Below are 16351 nucleotides of genomic sequence, written 5' to 3'. Positions count from 1 at the left end.
ATGTAGACACCGTAGGGTAAAGCATGATTTTAGAAAAAAAAATTTGGAACTTGTTTAATAATTTTCTAAGATAAACCAATTTTTTGTGATTTTCCTCATATTATACTAAATTATATGATTTTTAATCGCATATAATCTACAGGAAAACTATTTGATAAATTTTCAAAAAAATATAGTCCGATTGATACCACCTAAAGTATCAAGTTTAATTTATCCCATCACAGCTGACATAGTGTGGTTGACGTATTCTACAGGAAAAATATTTGATAAATTTAAAAAAAAACATTTATAGTCCAATTTACCACCTAAACTATCAATTTTAATTTATCCCCTCACGGTTGACGTAGTGTGGTTGACGTGGCATTACGTTACACAAAGCGGCAATCCAAAAACAGTCACGAGAAATGGCTTTAAAATTTAAGAAGCTTAAAAACTAGGTTTTTATAAATGAGGCACAAAGTTTAGACTACCGTAATAGTTGAGAGATATTAAAGGAGAGTGTTAAATGGACTTTTTTTTTCTAGAGAATACAATTTTTTAAGAAAAAAAATTCTATCTGATCTCCCTCAGGTACTATGCAAGTCTAATTTGCCTCCCTCGATTAGAAAATCGGCAAAATCCTGATCTATTATTAGAATTTATTAGAAAATTTATTTTGATTTAGAAATATATTTTTTAAAACATGCTCGATGTTTTTGTTCCTTGCTTAAAATTGTTTCCTTTTTTATTAATAAAATTACTCATATCTCAACGGAGGCCCAGTCCAACTGCCAATCAAGAGAGCAATTTTGACCGAAGTACCCCATCCCATGGCCTACATAGTCTAAAAAGGCCCGCTCGACCCAATGATGCAGTGCCTATAAGCAAGAAGGGCCCACTAAAGGGCAGTTGAAGCTGGGCCTAGCAGGCTAGCAGCTAGCACGTGGTGGTGACGGCGACGGTGGGGGGAGACTGAGCGGCCGAGGAGGCGGCGCGGCATCTGTGCATCGCTCATCGCGCATCGCGGCGGCCCGAGGCCGCGAGCAGCACAGCAGGGCGCGCCAGGCGCCGGCGCGGCACGCGGTACCGCGCGACGGGCGAGCGCGCGGCCGGTCTCAGCGCCACGACGCATCAAAGCCGGCGCTAGACAGGGCGCTATCGCACTGCTGCGCAGCTGTGCCTGCGCTGGGCCCTGGAGGATTGGTGACAGCACTCGCCAATTTGTGTTTTGCAGAATTGGGAGAAATCAAGTAAGTACATATAAATGCGGTTCCATTTCAGTGATTCAGTTAGCCCCTATTTTGATTCTCAGTTTCCAGTTGTAGATAAAAAATGCAGATTGTTTAGCATCATTCTCTGCAAGACTATAATTCGTTATGTAGATTGCAGATTGTTATTTATCATACTGCCTGTCAATCATGCTCTAGTGAAGATTAATTGGTGTCCCGCATCATCTATTGATTTGTCATGGACAAATCACATATTTTACCTCTCCGAGCGATGTATTCTGGATTGTTCAGCTATGTTTTCATGTGAAACTGCTTTAAATTCCTATGTGGGTCTTGTATGGGACATTTGAACTCAGGTGGGCCCATGACTACCCTCTCCTCTCTTCCATAGCTGTCGCAAGTTCTATCTCCGCCTCATCCGTGGACGGTGCTGCTTTGGCTTAAGGCAAGCAGAACCTCTCCCGAATCTACCATTGCTTAGTTTTAGCCATTAGCCCGTTAGGGTAAGGGTTTGTTGTTTCTAGACCAAGTTAGCGAGTCCACTGGTGGATTGGGAGCATATCAACCTTTTTTTTTTCTTATTATCCAACCACTACATATGAGGACTTTGTCTGATCAAATTTGCTTTTGTTCCCGTTTCACCTAATCATATGAGGACTTTGGAGGAAAAAGCTGGGATATTATTTTTCGCGTGTTACGGGGTGCTTGCAGTAAAGGTGGTTAGATTACTTCGGAACAAGTAGTTCAATTTTGATAAGCATTGGGTTCTCTCAAGTTATGGGCCTCAATCAATTCTGATAAGTGTTGGAGCACAAGTTCTGTTCTGTTCAAGTTAAGGGCAACTTACTTCAAAATGGCAAACAAATGAAAAAGAAATATAAAATAAAACAAGTTCTGTTCTATTTGCGAAAGTTCTAATTATATGCTATATGTACAAACAACTTCACAACTGGCCAGGAAGCTTCAAAGGTTGGCAATGGAGATGAGGGCCCGGGAATCTGTAAGCACGTCAAAGGACCTAACTGGGGAAATCGCACCTTATGCCACCGCCCTACATGATGTGTTCCTCCAGTCCCATTGCTCATCGTGCTTCACCAAGTTACTGCCACAACCCCCCTGTGTAGTATCTTGCACGATTTGCTGTTCTCTTCGATACTGCTGTTCAGAGTGCTTTGGTGCAGATTCAGCAGTGCATTTTTCTTCTGGTGAATGTTGCTTCTTTGTGGACCACCTCAAGAGAGCCTCCCCTTCCTATGTTAGTGAAGGAACCAGTGATTTGCGTGCTGCCCTCCGCCTTCTTTATGTGCTTGAGATGCATGGTCTTGCTTCGTCTGATTCAATTGATAAGTACAGTAGAATTGGTGGACTTTCAGCAAGTGGTATTGAGAAAGTTTTGGAGGAAGGTGAGGTTATTGCTGAGAGGATGCTGGAGGGGAGCTTATTGATGTCATCTGCCAGAAAATCAAGGGCACATACTTCTTTTATTTTTTCCGATAGGCTTAAACTTGAGAAGATGGCATTATGGGCAGTGATTATCAATAGTGTTGAGGTGCAACTTAGTGAAGGATTAGCTATGGGAGTTGCAGTGTATGGCCCAAGCTTCTCATGGTTCAACCATAGTTGCTTTCCCAGTGCTTCTTACCGGTTTGTACTGGCTCCAAGGAATGAAGACTATGCTTCACAGAAATCAAAATCCTGTGTAGTCCCTGCTAGCAAAGGAGTTGCAGCTGATGTGGTAAAGGAAAATAATGACCATTTTGTTTAGGACCTACTAAACTTTTGCTTGTATCAATTCATATAAAGAGTAAGGAAAAATATTTGAATACTGTTCACAACATACTTTCATTATCATAAACAAGTGTTATTTGAATGTTTATACAGATATATGGTTCCCAAACACTTCTTTGACCACCAATTGTTCAAACTTTAAATAGTTGGAATCAAACAACACTTGTTTGTGACAATAAATTCAATTGTAATGTATTTGTAGAATAAGAAATGTAATAACATGAAAATATCTTTCTAGTATATGCCATTTTCACATGCTAAATCTAAATATTTATGAAGATACTCATGTTTAAAATTTCAAAAGTTTGACTACACACATTCTAGTTCGACAATACTTACTTATCTAGTATTTACTTTGAGACAAAATCGTGAAGTGTATTATTGTGTTTGTTTTTATTGCAGTGGCATGCTTGGCAATATGAAGAAGATCATTCTACTCATGGTACTTCATCACATTCGACTTTCACGTGCAACTGTTAAATTCATCACTCTAAACTTTCTCTGTAACTCTTTCTAGCACTGTGCAAATATGGCCCAAGAGTTGTTGTTCGTTGCATAAAACCAATTAACAAGGGAGATGAAGTTTGCATAACATACATTGATATTCTCCAGACCAGGGTACTATTTCTTGAATTTTTCTGAACCCATATTTGTATGTTTTCCCTGACACATTAAGTCAGTATATCCATGATATTATAGATCTCAATATATATGTTTCCAAGAATCTAATCAAGGTTTACTTGTGCAGTTCATTGTAGTGTGTGCTACTTGAGTTACTATCACGCCCAGTATTTAATGTTTACATGACCGATATATCATATTTGCCCTTAATTTTAGAATTTTGGACTGTAATTTAGTACAAATTATCAAAGGACATAACAGTCTCACTCAGTTTTGGTACTTTTGTTTCTTTTGAGCAGCTGTTGTTTGTTGATACATGATACAGTGCCCTGATTAGTAGTGTATTGCTTGTATGCTTATGCAAAAAATTATCTTTACTCACACGGTTACACCTACTGTATTCTGCAAGTTACACACCAGCGTCTAGTGCATAGCTACGCAACTTGATAAAATTGTCAACTTGTTTTGAGAACTTTGGTTTCCCTGCTTTTTAGCAGAGGAAAGCAAAATGTTGACTAGCCCTTGTTAAGTAATCTGCTGCTCTCCTCTGTACGCGCGGCAAGAGCAGGCGTCGAAAGGGCTCTCCTGCAGCTGCACTGTAGCTGCTGCAGGGGCATGCGCCGAAAGGCTCCCCTGCCGCACTGTAGCCACAGCAGAGGCAGGCGCCAAAGTCAGGTCTGCTGTCACATCTAGTCACTGTAGCAGCATGGTAGCCTGACATGTCTGTGTACTAGGATTAAATGGGTAGAGTTGTATATATAGCTTCTCACTGCAACTCAGTAAAGTGAGCAAGTTCATTTTTGCCATTTGCTCTGCAGAACTCCGGCCAACGCTGGTGCTTGTGCTGTGTGTGTGCGCGCTCTGTTCTCCCTCCCTTCTTTTACCTCTAGCAATAGTGTGTGGTCGGCAACGCCAGTGAGCGGTCGGCTCACCCGCGTGGAAGATCCAGGGGGCCAACAAGTGGTATCGGAGCCGTACAAGCGTCGTCGCCGAATTAACCGCTGGCGATGACGGACGGTTTGGAGATGGGCGACAGCAGCGGCGCTGCTGTAGCTGCCCAGCCAAGACAGGAGGTCGTCATGCACACGGTGCGGGAGGTCAGCGGCACCAGTTGGCCGACGCTGACTTGTACCAACTATGGCGAGTGGGCTGTTGAAAGGTCCTAATGGCTAGAGGGGTGTGAATAGCCTATTAAAATTTCTACAACAACACTTAACATACCGGTTAGACAATTATGAGACGAAGCGAGTGTTGCGCTAGCCTACTAAAAATGCAAGCCACCTACCACAATTCTAGTTTATGTAGTTTCTATTCACACAATAACTATGTCACTATACTAAGTTAGTGTGCTCTCAAAGGCTAACTAAAGAGCCACACTAACAAAACTAACAAACTCTCACAACTAGCTACACTAAAGAGCTTGACAAATAGTTTGCGATAATATAGAGAGTGAGCAAGATGGTTATACCGCCGTGTCGAGGAAGGAGCCAATCAATCACAAGAATGAATACCAATGAAGACCAATCACCTCGGAATCAAATGATGAACACAATGATTTTTACCGAGGTTCACTTGCTTGCCGGCAAGCTAATCCTCGTTGTGGCGATTCACTCACTTGGAGGTTTACGCGTTAATTGACATCACACGTCAAACCCTCAATAGGGTGCCGCACAACCAACACAAGATGAGGATCACACAAGCCACGAGCAATTTACTAGAGTATATTTTGGCTCTCCGTCGGGGAAAGGTCAAGAACCCCTCACAATCACCACGATCGGAGCCGAAGACAATCACCAACCTCCGCTCGACGATCCTCGCTGCTCCAAGCCGTCTGGGTGGCGGCAACCACCAAGAGTAACAAGCGAATCCCGCAGTGAAACACGAACACCAAGTGCCTCTAGATGCAAACACTCAAGCAATGCACTTGGATTCTCTCTCAATCTCACAAAGATGATGAATCAATGATGTAGATGAGTGGGAGGGCTTTGACTAAGCTCACAAGGTTGCTATGTCAATGCAAATGGCCAAGAGAGTGAGCTTGAGCCGGCCATGGGGCTTAAATACAAGCCCCCACAAAATAGAGCCGTTGTACCCCTTCACTGGGCACAACACGGGGTGACCGGACGCTCCGGTCATATCGACTGGACGCAGGACCCCAGCGTCCGGTCGTGCGATGTATGCCACGTGTCCCCTCTCTTCAAATACAGAGCACCCGATCCCAACGGTCAAGTGATGACCGGACGCGCTGCTGCGAAGTGACTGGATGCTTGACCTCAGCGTCCGGTCGTTTCCAGTAAGCATCCAGAGACGACTTTTCACGACCGGACGCGTCCGGTCATGCTCGACCGGACTTACCCAGCGTCCGGTCACGCGGTGACTCTTCTGTGCGTTGCCACATCAGCCGGACCGGACGCACCCTGTCAGCGTCCGGTCACCAAATGACCCAGCGTCCGGTCGAAGACCGATGTCAGCGTCTTTGCTGTATCATTGACCGGACGCACCAGTCCCACTAAGACCAGCGTCCGGTCACAGCGTGACTAACTCCTTTTCAACTCTATCTTCTTTACCCTTGCTCAAATGTGCCAACCATCAAGTATATCACCATGTGCACATGTGTTAGCATATTTTCACAAACATTTTTAAGGGTGTTAGCACTCCACTGGATCCTAAATGCATATGCAATGAGTTAGAGCATCTAGTGGCACTTTGATAACCGTATTTCGATACGAGTTTCACCCCTCTTAATAGTACGGCTATCGATCCTAAATGTGATCACACTTACTAAGTGTCTCGATCACCAAAACAAAATAGCTCCTATCATTTATACATTTGCTTTGAGCCTTTTGTTTTTCTCTTTCTTCTTTTCAAATCCAAGCACTTGATCATCACCATGGCATCACCATCATCATGTCATGGTCTTTATTTTTTCATCACTTGGAATGTGCTTCCTATCTCATGATCATTTGATGAACTAGGTTAGCACTTAGGGTTTCATCAATTCACCAAAACCAAAGTAGAGCTTTCAGCGGTGACTATGAAGGTCAAGCTCAGAGCCCGACGACTCTGGAAGGTTATTGACAAGGGCACCGACAATAAAGAAGACGACATGTTAGCGTTGGAGGCTATCCTCGCTGCTGTGCCAGCGGAGTACAGGGAGCCGTTGGGGGCGAAGAACTCTGCTAAGGAGGCGCGGGAGGCCATTACAGCGATGCGCGTCGGCTCCAACCGCGCAAAGGTGGTGACGGCCCAGCTGCTGAAGCAGGACTACGCCACCCTCAAAATTAAGGATGGTGAGTCGGTGGAGGACTTCTCCCTCCGCCTGCAGTCGCTCATCAGCAAGCTGAGGAGCCACGGCGTCACCATCGATGAAGAAGAGACGGTCTCCAAGTACCTCCACTCCGTGCCGGTGAAGTACATCCAGATCACTCTCTTCATAGAGACAATGCTGGACTTGTCCACCCTCACCATTGAGGATGTGACAGGTCATCTGCGGGCGGTGGACGAGCGCATGGAGCAGGCCACAGCAACGACGGATAGCGGCAAGCTGCTGCTGACAGAGGAGTGTTCTGCCCGGATGAAGAAGTCCGGGGAAGCCTCCTCCAGCCGCGGTGACGATAGCAAGCGCCGCGGCAAGGCTTCTTCGATGAAGAAGAAGATGGTTGACTCCAACGCCTGCCGGCACTGCGGGAAGACGGGCCATTGGGCAAAGGAGTGTCCAAATCACAAGCAGGGGAAGAAGGCTGAGGCTCATTTAGCGCAGGCTAATGAGGATGATGACGCCACTCTCTTGATGCGACGTTCTGTGCACTGCACGACGTTGAGGCGAAGGAGAAGGGAGAGGTGATGGCAGTGGAAGGGCACGGCAAGGCTCTGAAGGCTGTCAACCTCGACGAACCGCGCGCCCAAGTCTACCTCGGACGTGTGGGCGGCGAGCAGGAGCAGCGGTGGTTCCTGGACTCCGGCGCCAGCAACCACATGACGGGCTCCAAGGAAGCCTTCTCTGAGCTTGAAGGCAACGTGACCGGCACGGTGAAGTTCGGTGACGGCTCAAGGGTGGCGATCCAAGGGCGCGGCACCATCATCTTCAGGTGCTAGAACGGTAAGCACCGCACGCTGATAGATGTGTACTACATCCCGTAGCTGTGTTCAAGCATCAGGCAGTTGGACGAGCGCAGATGCGAGGTACTGATCGAGAGCGGGATCCTGAAGATTCGGGATCGGGAGCGGCGTCTTCTCGCGAAGGTAAAACGCTCACGTAATCGATTGTACCTGCTCGACTTAAAGGTGGAGCAACTGGTGTGCCTGGCAGCATGGCACATCGAGGAGCCGTGGCTATAGAATGTCCGGTTCGGCCATCTCAGCTTCCACGCGCTCGGTCGGCTGGAGAAGATGGTCCGAACGCTGCCCCACATCAAGCATGCAGGCGAGCTGTGTGACAGCTGCCTGGCCGGGAAGCAGAGGAGGTTGCTGTTCCCAAAGGCGGCCAAGTATCGCGCGGCGGACACTCGAGATCGTCCACGGCAATCTCTGCGGGCCAATCACGCCAGCCACAAACGGTGGTCGATGGTACTTCCTCCTGCTCGTGGCTGATTGCAGTCGCTATATGTGGCTGCAACTCCTAACGAGCAAGGACGAGGCGGCGGAGGTGATCAAGAAGTTCAAGGCGCACGCGGAGGCAGAGAGCGGCAAGAAGCTGCATGCGCTGCGGACTGATTGCGGCAGCGAATTCACTTCGGTGGAGTTCGCTGCATACTGCGCGGGTCAGGGTGTGGTGCGACACCACACCGCGCCGTACTCGTCACAGCAGAATGGCGTGGTGGAGCGGTGGAATTAGACGGTGGTCGGCATGACTCAATCCATGATGAAGGCCAAGAGCATGCCGGCAAGGTTCTGGGGTGAGGCAGTGACCACGGCGGTGTTCATCCTCAACCGCGCGCCCACAAAGGCCCTGAAGGGAAAGACGCCGTTCGAAGCTTGGTATGGGCGCAAGCCGAGCGTGTCCTTCCTCCAGACATTCGGCTACATCGGCCACGTCAGGAAGACGAAGCCGGTCCTCACCAAGCTGGAGGATAGGAGCACATCGATGGTGCTCCTGGGCTACGAGGAAGGTACCAAGGCGTATTGGCTCTATGACCCACGCGGAGGCAAGGTGGTTGTCTCGCGCGAACATGACGAGGCGTGCCTGGGACTGGGATAGTCCGGGCACGGGGGAAGCTTGCGGCTTCACCAGTACTTTCGTCGTCGAGCACTTGGTCATCCACGGTGGTGGAGACGCTGGAGAGGAGGTGCCAACCACTCCAGCAACAGAGCCGAGCACTCCTGGGGCGGTGCCGAGCACTCCGGGAGGGGTGCCGAGCGGTCCTGCTGTGGTGCCGACCACTCCATGATGGGTGCCGAACGCTCCCGTAGCGGAGCCGAGAGGTCTTGTCGTGGTGCCGACCACTCCAATACTGGTGCCGAACACTCCTGCAGTGGTGCCAACCACTCCAGGAGTGGTGACGAGCGGTCCAAGAGTAGTGCCGAGCACTGCAGGCGGTGTGCTGAGCACTCTAGGTGTTGTGCCGACCACTCCGGCGGAACAGGAGACTCCATCGACGCCGATCGAGTTCGCCTCACCTCCAAGCGACATCACAGAGTTCGTGGATGCTTTCCACGACGGTGAGAAGGTGTGGTTCCGCAGGCTGGACGACATCGTCGGCGACACAGGGCCCTCAGGCCTGGCGGGTCGGCTGCTCATTGACCCAGAGCTGCTTCTCGTCAGTGCAAAGGAACCACCCACGTTCGCACTGGCCGAGCGCGATGCAAATTGGCGACGGGTGATGCTACAGGAGATGAAGGCGATCGAGGAAAACGAGATTTGGGAGCTCGTCGATCCACCTCCAGGATGTCGTCCGATCGGCCTGAAGTAGGTGTACAAGGTCAAGCGGGACGAGCGCGGCGCCATTGTCAAGCACAAGGTGCGCCTCGTCGCCCGATGCTTTGTCCAGCGCGAGTGCATCGACTTCGAGGAAGTCTTTGCGCTGGTAGCGCGCATGGAGTCTATCCGACTGCTGCTGGCTTTGGCAGCGGCGAAGGACTAGCGCGTCTATCACCTGGACATAAAATCGGCCTTCCTCAACGGCGAGCTGGTCTATCACCTGGACGTAAAATCGGCATTCCTCAACGGCGAGCTGGCGGAGACGGTCTTCGGTAGGCACCCTCCGGGTTTCGCCATCAAGGGAGCGGAGCACAGGGTGCTCTGACTGCGCAAGGTGCTCTACGGGCTGCGGCAAGCCCCGCGAACGTGGAACGTCAAGCTTGACGCCACGCTGGGCGAGCTTGGGTTCCCGCGGTGCGCAATCGAGCACGCGCTCTACACGTAGCGACGGGGGAAGGAGGAGCTCGTCGTCGGCGTGTATGTGGACGACTTGATCGTCACCGGCGCGTGTGCGGAGGACATCGATAGCTTCAAGCGCGAGATGGCGGCTCGTTTTTGAATGAGCGATCTCGGCGCGCTCTCCTACTACCTCGGCATCGAGGTGAGACAGGGGAAGGAGGCGTTCACGCTCGGTCAGAGTGCGTACGCCTCGAAGCTGTTGGAGCGGAGCGGCATGGCTGTGTGCAAGCCGTGCGTGACTCCGATGGAGGAGCTGCTGAAGCTAACGAAGGCTAGTACCACGGCGAAGGTAGATGCAACACTCTACCGGAGCATCGTCGGTGGTCTGCGCTACCTAGTCCACACGAGGCCGGACACTGCGTTCGTCGTGGGCTACGTCAGCCGCTTCATGGAGGATCCCCGAGAGGATCACTGAGCCACGGTGAAGTGGCTGCTGCGCTACGTCAAGAGGACGGTGGATCAGGGGATCGTCATCCCCAAGACCAGCGGAAGTGGGCTGCAGCTCACTATGTTCAACGATGTAGACATGGCGGAGGGCATCAACGGATGGCGGAGCACCTCTAGCGTGCTCATCTTCCTCGGCTCGGCTCCAATCTCATGGTTGTCACTGAAACAGAAGGTGGTGGCGCTGTCCACGTGCGAGGTAGAGTACGTGGCTGCGGCCACAGCGACATGCCAAACTGTGTTGCTGCGCCGGCTGCTGGGCGAGCTGACCGGTGTGGAAGCTCACCCACCAGCACTGATGGTGGATAACCAGCCCGCCATCGCCCTCGCGAAGAATCCGGTTTTCCACGACCGGAGCAAGCACATCGACGTCAAGTTCCACTTCCTCAGGGACTGTGTCGATGGAGGGCAGATCGTCATCGAGTTCATCGAAACTGGTCGGCAACTCGCGGACGTCCTCACCAAGCCGCTCGGCCGTCTTCGGTTCACGGAGCTGAAGAAGATGATCGGCATGAAGGAGGTTCTAGGGTTAGCAGCGGGATTAGGGGAAGAATTGTTAAGTAATCTGCTGCTCTCCTCTTTACGCACGGCAGGGGCAGGCACCGAAAGGGCTCCCCTGCTGCTGGCAGCCTGACATGTCTGTGTACTAGGATTAGATGGGTAGAGTTGTATATATAGCTTCCCACTGCAACTCAGTAAAGTGAGCGGGTTCAGTTTTGCCATCTCCTCTGCAGATCTCCGGCCAACGCTGGTGCTTGTGCTATGTGTGTGCGCTCTGTTCTCCCTCCCTTCTACCTCTAGTCATAGTGTGTGGTCGGCAACGTCGGTGGGCGGTCGGCTCACCCGTGTGGAAGATCCAGGGGGCCAACAGCCCCTTTCGTTTTGATGTAGCCTTCTATACTACAGCACTAATGTTTTCCATGAATGATTAGTCAATGGATAATGGTTATTTTAGTAAAATTTTGGCGATATTGTCAAAGTACCAGATTGAGACCAACATGTAATGTCCATAGATGGAAATAAACTTTCATGGTATTTGTACTGATTGTATTTCAAATTAAATATTTTATTCGCTTATGTTGGCATGCTCATAAGAAATCTTTACAGGAAGCAAGACATTCTGATTTGTGGTCAAAGTATAAATTTATTTGTTCTTGCAAGCGCTGTATTGCATCACCAGAGCCATACACTGATCTTATTTTGAATGTAAGAATGAAATCTGAGAGAAAATGTTCTGATTATTTACTTGCCTCTTTTAGTATGCTTCATTAGTATTGATATGAAGCATTTGTACTGTGTTTATAAGTGATTAGAGTTTCCTACTTTTACATTGTTGCACAGTTCTGTAAACTATTAGCAAATTGCATCAATTTGCTCTGCCATAACACTTTGAACAACAATTGATGGTATTTGAAACTTAGCTTTTCTTTGTTAGGAAGCAAACTGATCCCACTGAGAAAGCAGAGATAAAATAAAGAGAAGAATAAAACTAAAATAGGGAGTCTGGTCAGTGGAAAACTAAAGCCATATCGGTAAAGCTAGCTCTATGCATGTGTAGTTAACAAACAGACTCTACTTTCAGCCACTGCTAATACTGATATTTTATTTTGTGCCCATTCTATACATTTGTAGCAGGTCCATTTTTCTTATTTCATGTGTTGCTGGTTGTTGTAATTTTTGTGGAAAATGTTTAATTTTCCTAATCAGTGTTGATGTGCCTACTTAATCCAGTGTGATGCGAAGGACTTGGATAAAGCAGAGGATACTGTTACAACTCCAGCGATTGAGGATTTGGGTGATATACTACAACAGGCAATATCTGAGTACACGTCAAATGATGACCCTAAAGCTTGCTGTGATATGATTGAAAGCATGCTTTCCAATAACTTGGTGAGTGGTTTGAAGCAAGAGGAAATTTCAGGGAGAAAACATATACTACACCCTCTTCACCATATCTGTCTTACTGCTTACATGACACTTGCCTCTGCTTACCGGTTTCGTGCCTTAAGTTTAGAGGCTGTCTGTTTAGATGGAGAAAATACTGATGACTTTTTTAGAATGGCTAGAGCAGCAGCAGCGTATTCATTGTTACTTGCAGGGACTACACACCATTTGTTCTTATCTGAATGTTCTTTTATGATTCCCCTGTCTCATTTTTTGTTAAATACTGGACAGTCTCTGTTATATCTTGTTGAGTCTATCAAGGGAAAGACAAGGCAAAATATATCTGAGGCTCGGTTCAGCTCTTCTTCATGTCCAACAAGTTCTACAAAAAATGATTCTCCACCATACCATGAGTTTAGATCAACCTGTGAAGCGTTTGGCAAGCAAATGTTATCTTTGTCATTGCATTGCTGGTCGTTTCTAGTGCAAAGTTTACCCAGCCTGGAAAAGATAAAGAACCCCATGGAATTTAGTATGCTTGGAACAACAACATATCAGTCTGTCCTTTCTGAGGAAGATCATGTCAACCTTTCTGCACATCAGCCAGTAGGTTTCACGAAGAAACAAACGGAGTGCATTCTTAGTTTGGCTCTATGTTGTATCTCCTATTGCAAATATCTGGCAAGTATATGCTATGGTCCACAACATTATCTGTCAGATCATGCAAAATATCTACTTGAAGGTATCGATCTTGCACAATGAATTCTCTTTCTTGGCATAGGTGTGTTGTAAAATCTTTTGCTCCTAGGAGTTAATGTTCAATGTGTGTATTATCAAGGCTGTTGAGCTTATTTTCTATATGATTGTATGCTAAGCTCATTATTTCATTTGTATGCAAGCACCATTTTTCTATACTTTTTGGTCACTGAGAAGTTTTTCTATACTTTTTGGTCACTGAGAAGTTGTACCATTGATATTGTACCTTTCTGACTTTTCTGTTTGTTCTGATGAAGAAAAGTTAATAATCTTCAGTTGCACTGGGTTTCACATTACATCATACATCTATGGTTTCAAACTTCACTTAATACAGAGTTATCTGAAACTGGGTTCTTAGATTTTGTATCCAAAAGTTGATCTCTAATTCATTTTTTTTCCTTGACTTTTCTCATTATGCAACGAAAAAGTATGCACACGCTTTCTGGTTAGGATGCAAATTCTTATTTTTTGCGGCTCATGGAATCTGTGGCTGGGCCATGAAAGGCAATCATTTATGGTTTGAACAAATGTGCAAGTAATATTATTTTATTTATTCTTTAAAGATGTTATGGTTGATGAAAGATGCTTGTATCATTTATCACAAAAGTTGCACATTTTGGCAGCTCACTGAAGAGTGGTCTCACATTCACCAAGCAATTATTTAGGAGATTCTCTTGCGACATTTTAATAAGACAAGGAAAGGAACACAAATGCGCATTACTTTTGGGCTACTTTGTCGTGGTTCAATGAACTGAAAACACTGTCCACTTGATTAAGAATATCATTCTCTCCCTGGGTAGGGGTTTTGGAGGTTGGCATTGGTCCTGATGAAATTGTTTTCTAGCAATAATGCAAGTAAAAGAGAAAAAAAAATCATGTATTCAGACTTCAGTGACATGGTAACAGCTCATTGTTATGAATAAAATAGTGATGTCTGGTTCAACTGAATTAGACAGAATGAGCCCACTTTGTCAAGTTACTAGTAGAACTGAAAGTCGGACTTTCTGCGTGAGTTGTTCAATGTGGTATTCGTTTTTGTTCCTTTGTGTCTCCTGATATGAATGTAAATCTGTTCCCAAAAAAAAAAATTCTTCTCCAATTTTAGCTTCATTCTAAATTATAAGGTGTTTGGTTTTTTTTTAGATACATGGTTCTTGCTATGCATCTATATATATACTATGTCTAGATACGTAGCTTTTACTATGTACAAACCAGAACAACATATAATTCGGAACTTAGGGAGTATTACTTTAGTCAGTTTTAATCTTATTTACACTTTGCAGGTATCTCGATAATGCTAGTGTAGTGGAGAAACATATAAACAAATGAACAACAATCATTTTCATGCAATTGCCATTTCTTATTTATCTTTATGGTGGTTCATTCACTACACCTCAACGTACTTTTGCAAAGCAAGTTTCTCAAAACTCAACTCTAGCTGCAAGCTTATACTACATATTTTGGTATTTATGATTAGTGAGGTACATGTTTAAGGCTAAAGGTTTGGCTCTTATGTTCATATACCACTATAGGTTCAACTCCAATAAGCCAACGACCAGTGCTGCTATTTTGTCACTGGAAAACGGCTGACACTACTGACTGCAGTGGAGGCTACAACAAGCCCGGCTCGGACGAGTATACTACCGGTTCAGGCAGGAACAACACTGTTTACAGGATGGGATGGGATGGGATTATGTGTTACATGTATAGTTGATCCCATCGTAACTCCAGTGTCGAGGTATCAGTTTTGTATTAACTCCATCGTAACTCCAGTGTAATGTTCCCCGGTGTGTATCAGTGTATGTATGTACCACTCTACGTTTTGTACTGTGCTTTGACACGCACGATATGTAACTCTGCATTGTCTGTACTTGCATGGATGGGAAATACGATGGTTGGTTATGTTTGTATAATCATAACTTATATGTGTACCTTGTATGCTTAACCGACGAAACTGGAAGTCAGATATTGATGTGGACTGCCATGTAGACTAGAGAAGCAAGCAGGTGGCTGTGTGTTTTCCCTGACGGCAGCTGCCATTTCCCCCCATGTTCACGTTCAACTGCTGCCGTTACTACTCCGAGAGCTTCGTTCAGTGCTTATCGATTCCACCGGTTGCATGTGTACGAGTGCCTAAACGAAGATTATAATCTATATATGTTTTGTTTAAAGATCGTCATGTAACTGCCATTCGATCGGCTGGTAATTACACACACTGTGGGCATGTTCGTGTATCATCGGACATGTGTACTCCGCATGCTGTATACGTGCTCCCATCCGCGCACTGCCGACAACCGGTCACGTAGTAAGATCATTTTTTTTTCTTGGGGAGGACGGAGGGACGATCTATATATATCCACGTACGACTAGCCGTTGATTGCTGACAGCTACGGTTCGATGAAGCGCCACTTGAAAACCACATGCTACTGTACCACGTGGTTTGTAAACAGTTTGGGTCGGCAAAGTACTTAGCGTGCATCAGTCCATAGTGTAAAGGCCTGTTCACAACTTATTAGCCGGCTTATCAGCTAAAATATACAGTATTTTTCTTCCACAATAAATCAGCATCAGCCGGCTTATCAGCCGGTTTTAAGTGTAACAAATGAGAGAGAGAGAGAGAGTTTTGTGTCCAGAAAATATATAAGTTTGTAAGCATATATGTAACGAACCGCAATTAGCTTAGTGCTGCTGTCCACTGCCATTTATGTGGCTCCTCGCCCCTGGCATCTTATTGGAGTAATATATCTAGTCGTTTCACATGATTCATTTTTTTTTTTGCCCAAAAAGGGTGATATTAGATTATTACTAGTCCAGGGCCTTCCTGGGACAGCTCCACCAGCTCAAAAATTAGATATGGGATTCACCTAGATTCATGGTGGAGCAGCTCCACCGGTGGACCTGATGGAGCCAGGTGTTTGATACATCGCCGCCTCTATCTCTATCACACTGACAACTTGGGCCCACGCGTTAGTGGGAAAAAGTCACGGTCTTTGTTCCTCCCAGCGAGCACCGGCGCAAGGAAAAAAATATCGTGAAGAGGGGCGGGAGGGCGCGGCCGGCCAGGGCTCACAGCTCCTGCGCAACAGCCTAGGGATCTCGCGGCCGGCCCTGGCTCACGGCGAGGCCACGGCCGGGCGCAGCCACAACACCGGTGAGTGCGGGTAGGCTCGCCGTGAGAGGGGAAGGTGTGCTCGCGATGGCGTTTCTCCTCTGACGGCCAGGCTCCAGCGGGCGCTGCTCCGGCGGCCCCGCGACTGCCAGGCATGTATCCGGC

General features: G+C 47.0%; 1 protein-coding gene across 6 annotated transcripts; it reads left to right on the top strand.

Annotated features, from left to right (window-relative positions):
- Positions 1-938: 938 nt before the first annotated feature.
- Positions 939-14970, top strand: LOC136497775 (protein SET DOMAIN GROUP 41-like). Of its 6 annotated transcripts, none has more exons than XR_010769424.1 (8): positions 1098-1229; positions 2166-2943; positions 3399-3438; positions 3514-3614; positions 11545-11643; positions 12169-13063; positions 14361-14489; positions 14610-14747. XR_010769424.1 is itself a non-coding variant. In XM_066493634.1 (8 exons), the coding sequence occupies exons 2-8, from the start codon at positions 2185-2187 to the stop codon at positions 14789-14791; spliced, it is 1791 nt and encodes a 596-aa protein (XP_066349731.1). In that variant the 5' UTR covers positions 1098-1229; positions 2166-2184; the 3' UTR covers positions 14792-14970. The 6 variants fall into 6 exon arrangements, 4 of the variants coding, with proteins under 4 accessions (XP_066349732.1, XP_066349731.1, XP_066349730.1 ...); XR_010769425.1 differs by having other exon boundaries at positions 14361-14493; positions 14610-14741; XM_066493634.1 differs by lacking the exon at positions 14361-14489 and having other exon boundaries at positions 12169-12327; positions 12613-13063; positions 14610-14970.
- Positions 14971-16351: the final 1381 nt, after the last annotated feature.

Source organism: Miscanthus floridulus, chromosome 12 (assembly GCF_019320115.1).
Source record: "Miscanthus floridulus cultivar M001 chromosome 12, ASM1932011v1, whole genome shotgun sequence".
NCBI lineage: Eukaryota > Viridiplantae > Streptophyta > Magnoliopsida > Poales > Poaceae > Miscanthus > Miscanthus floridulus.
Note: the sequence above shows the minus strand (reverse complement) of the source record. Positions and strands in the feature narration are given on the sequence as shown.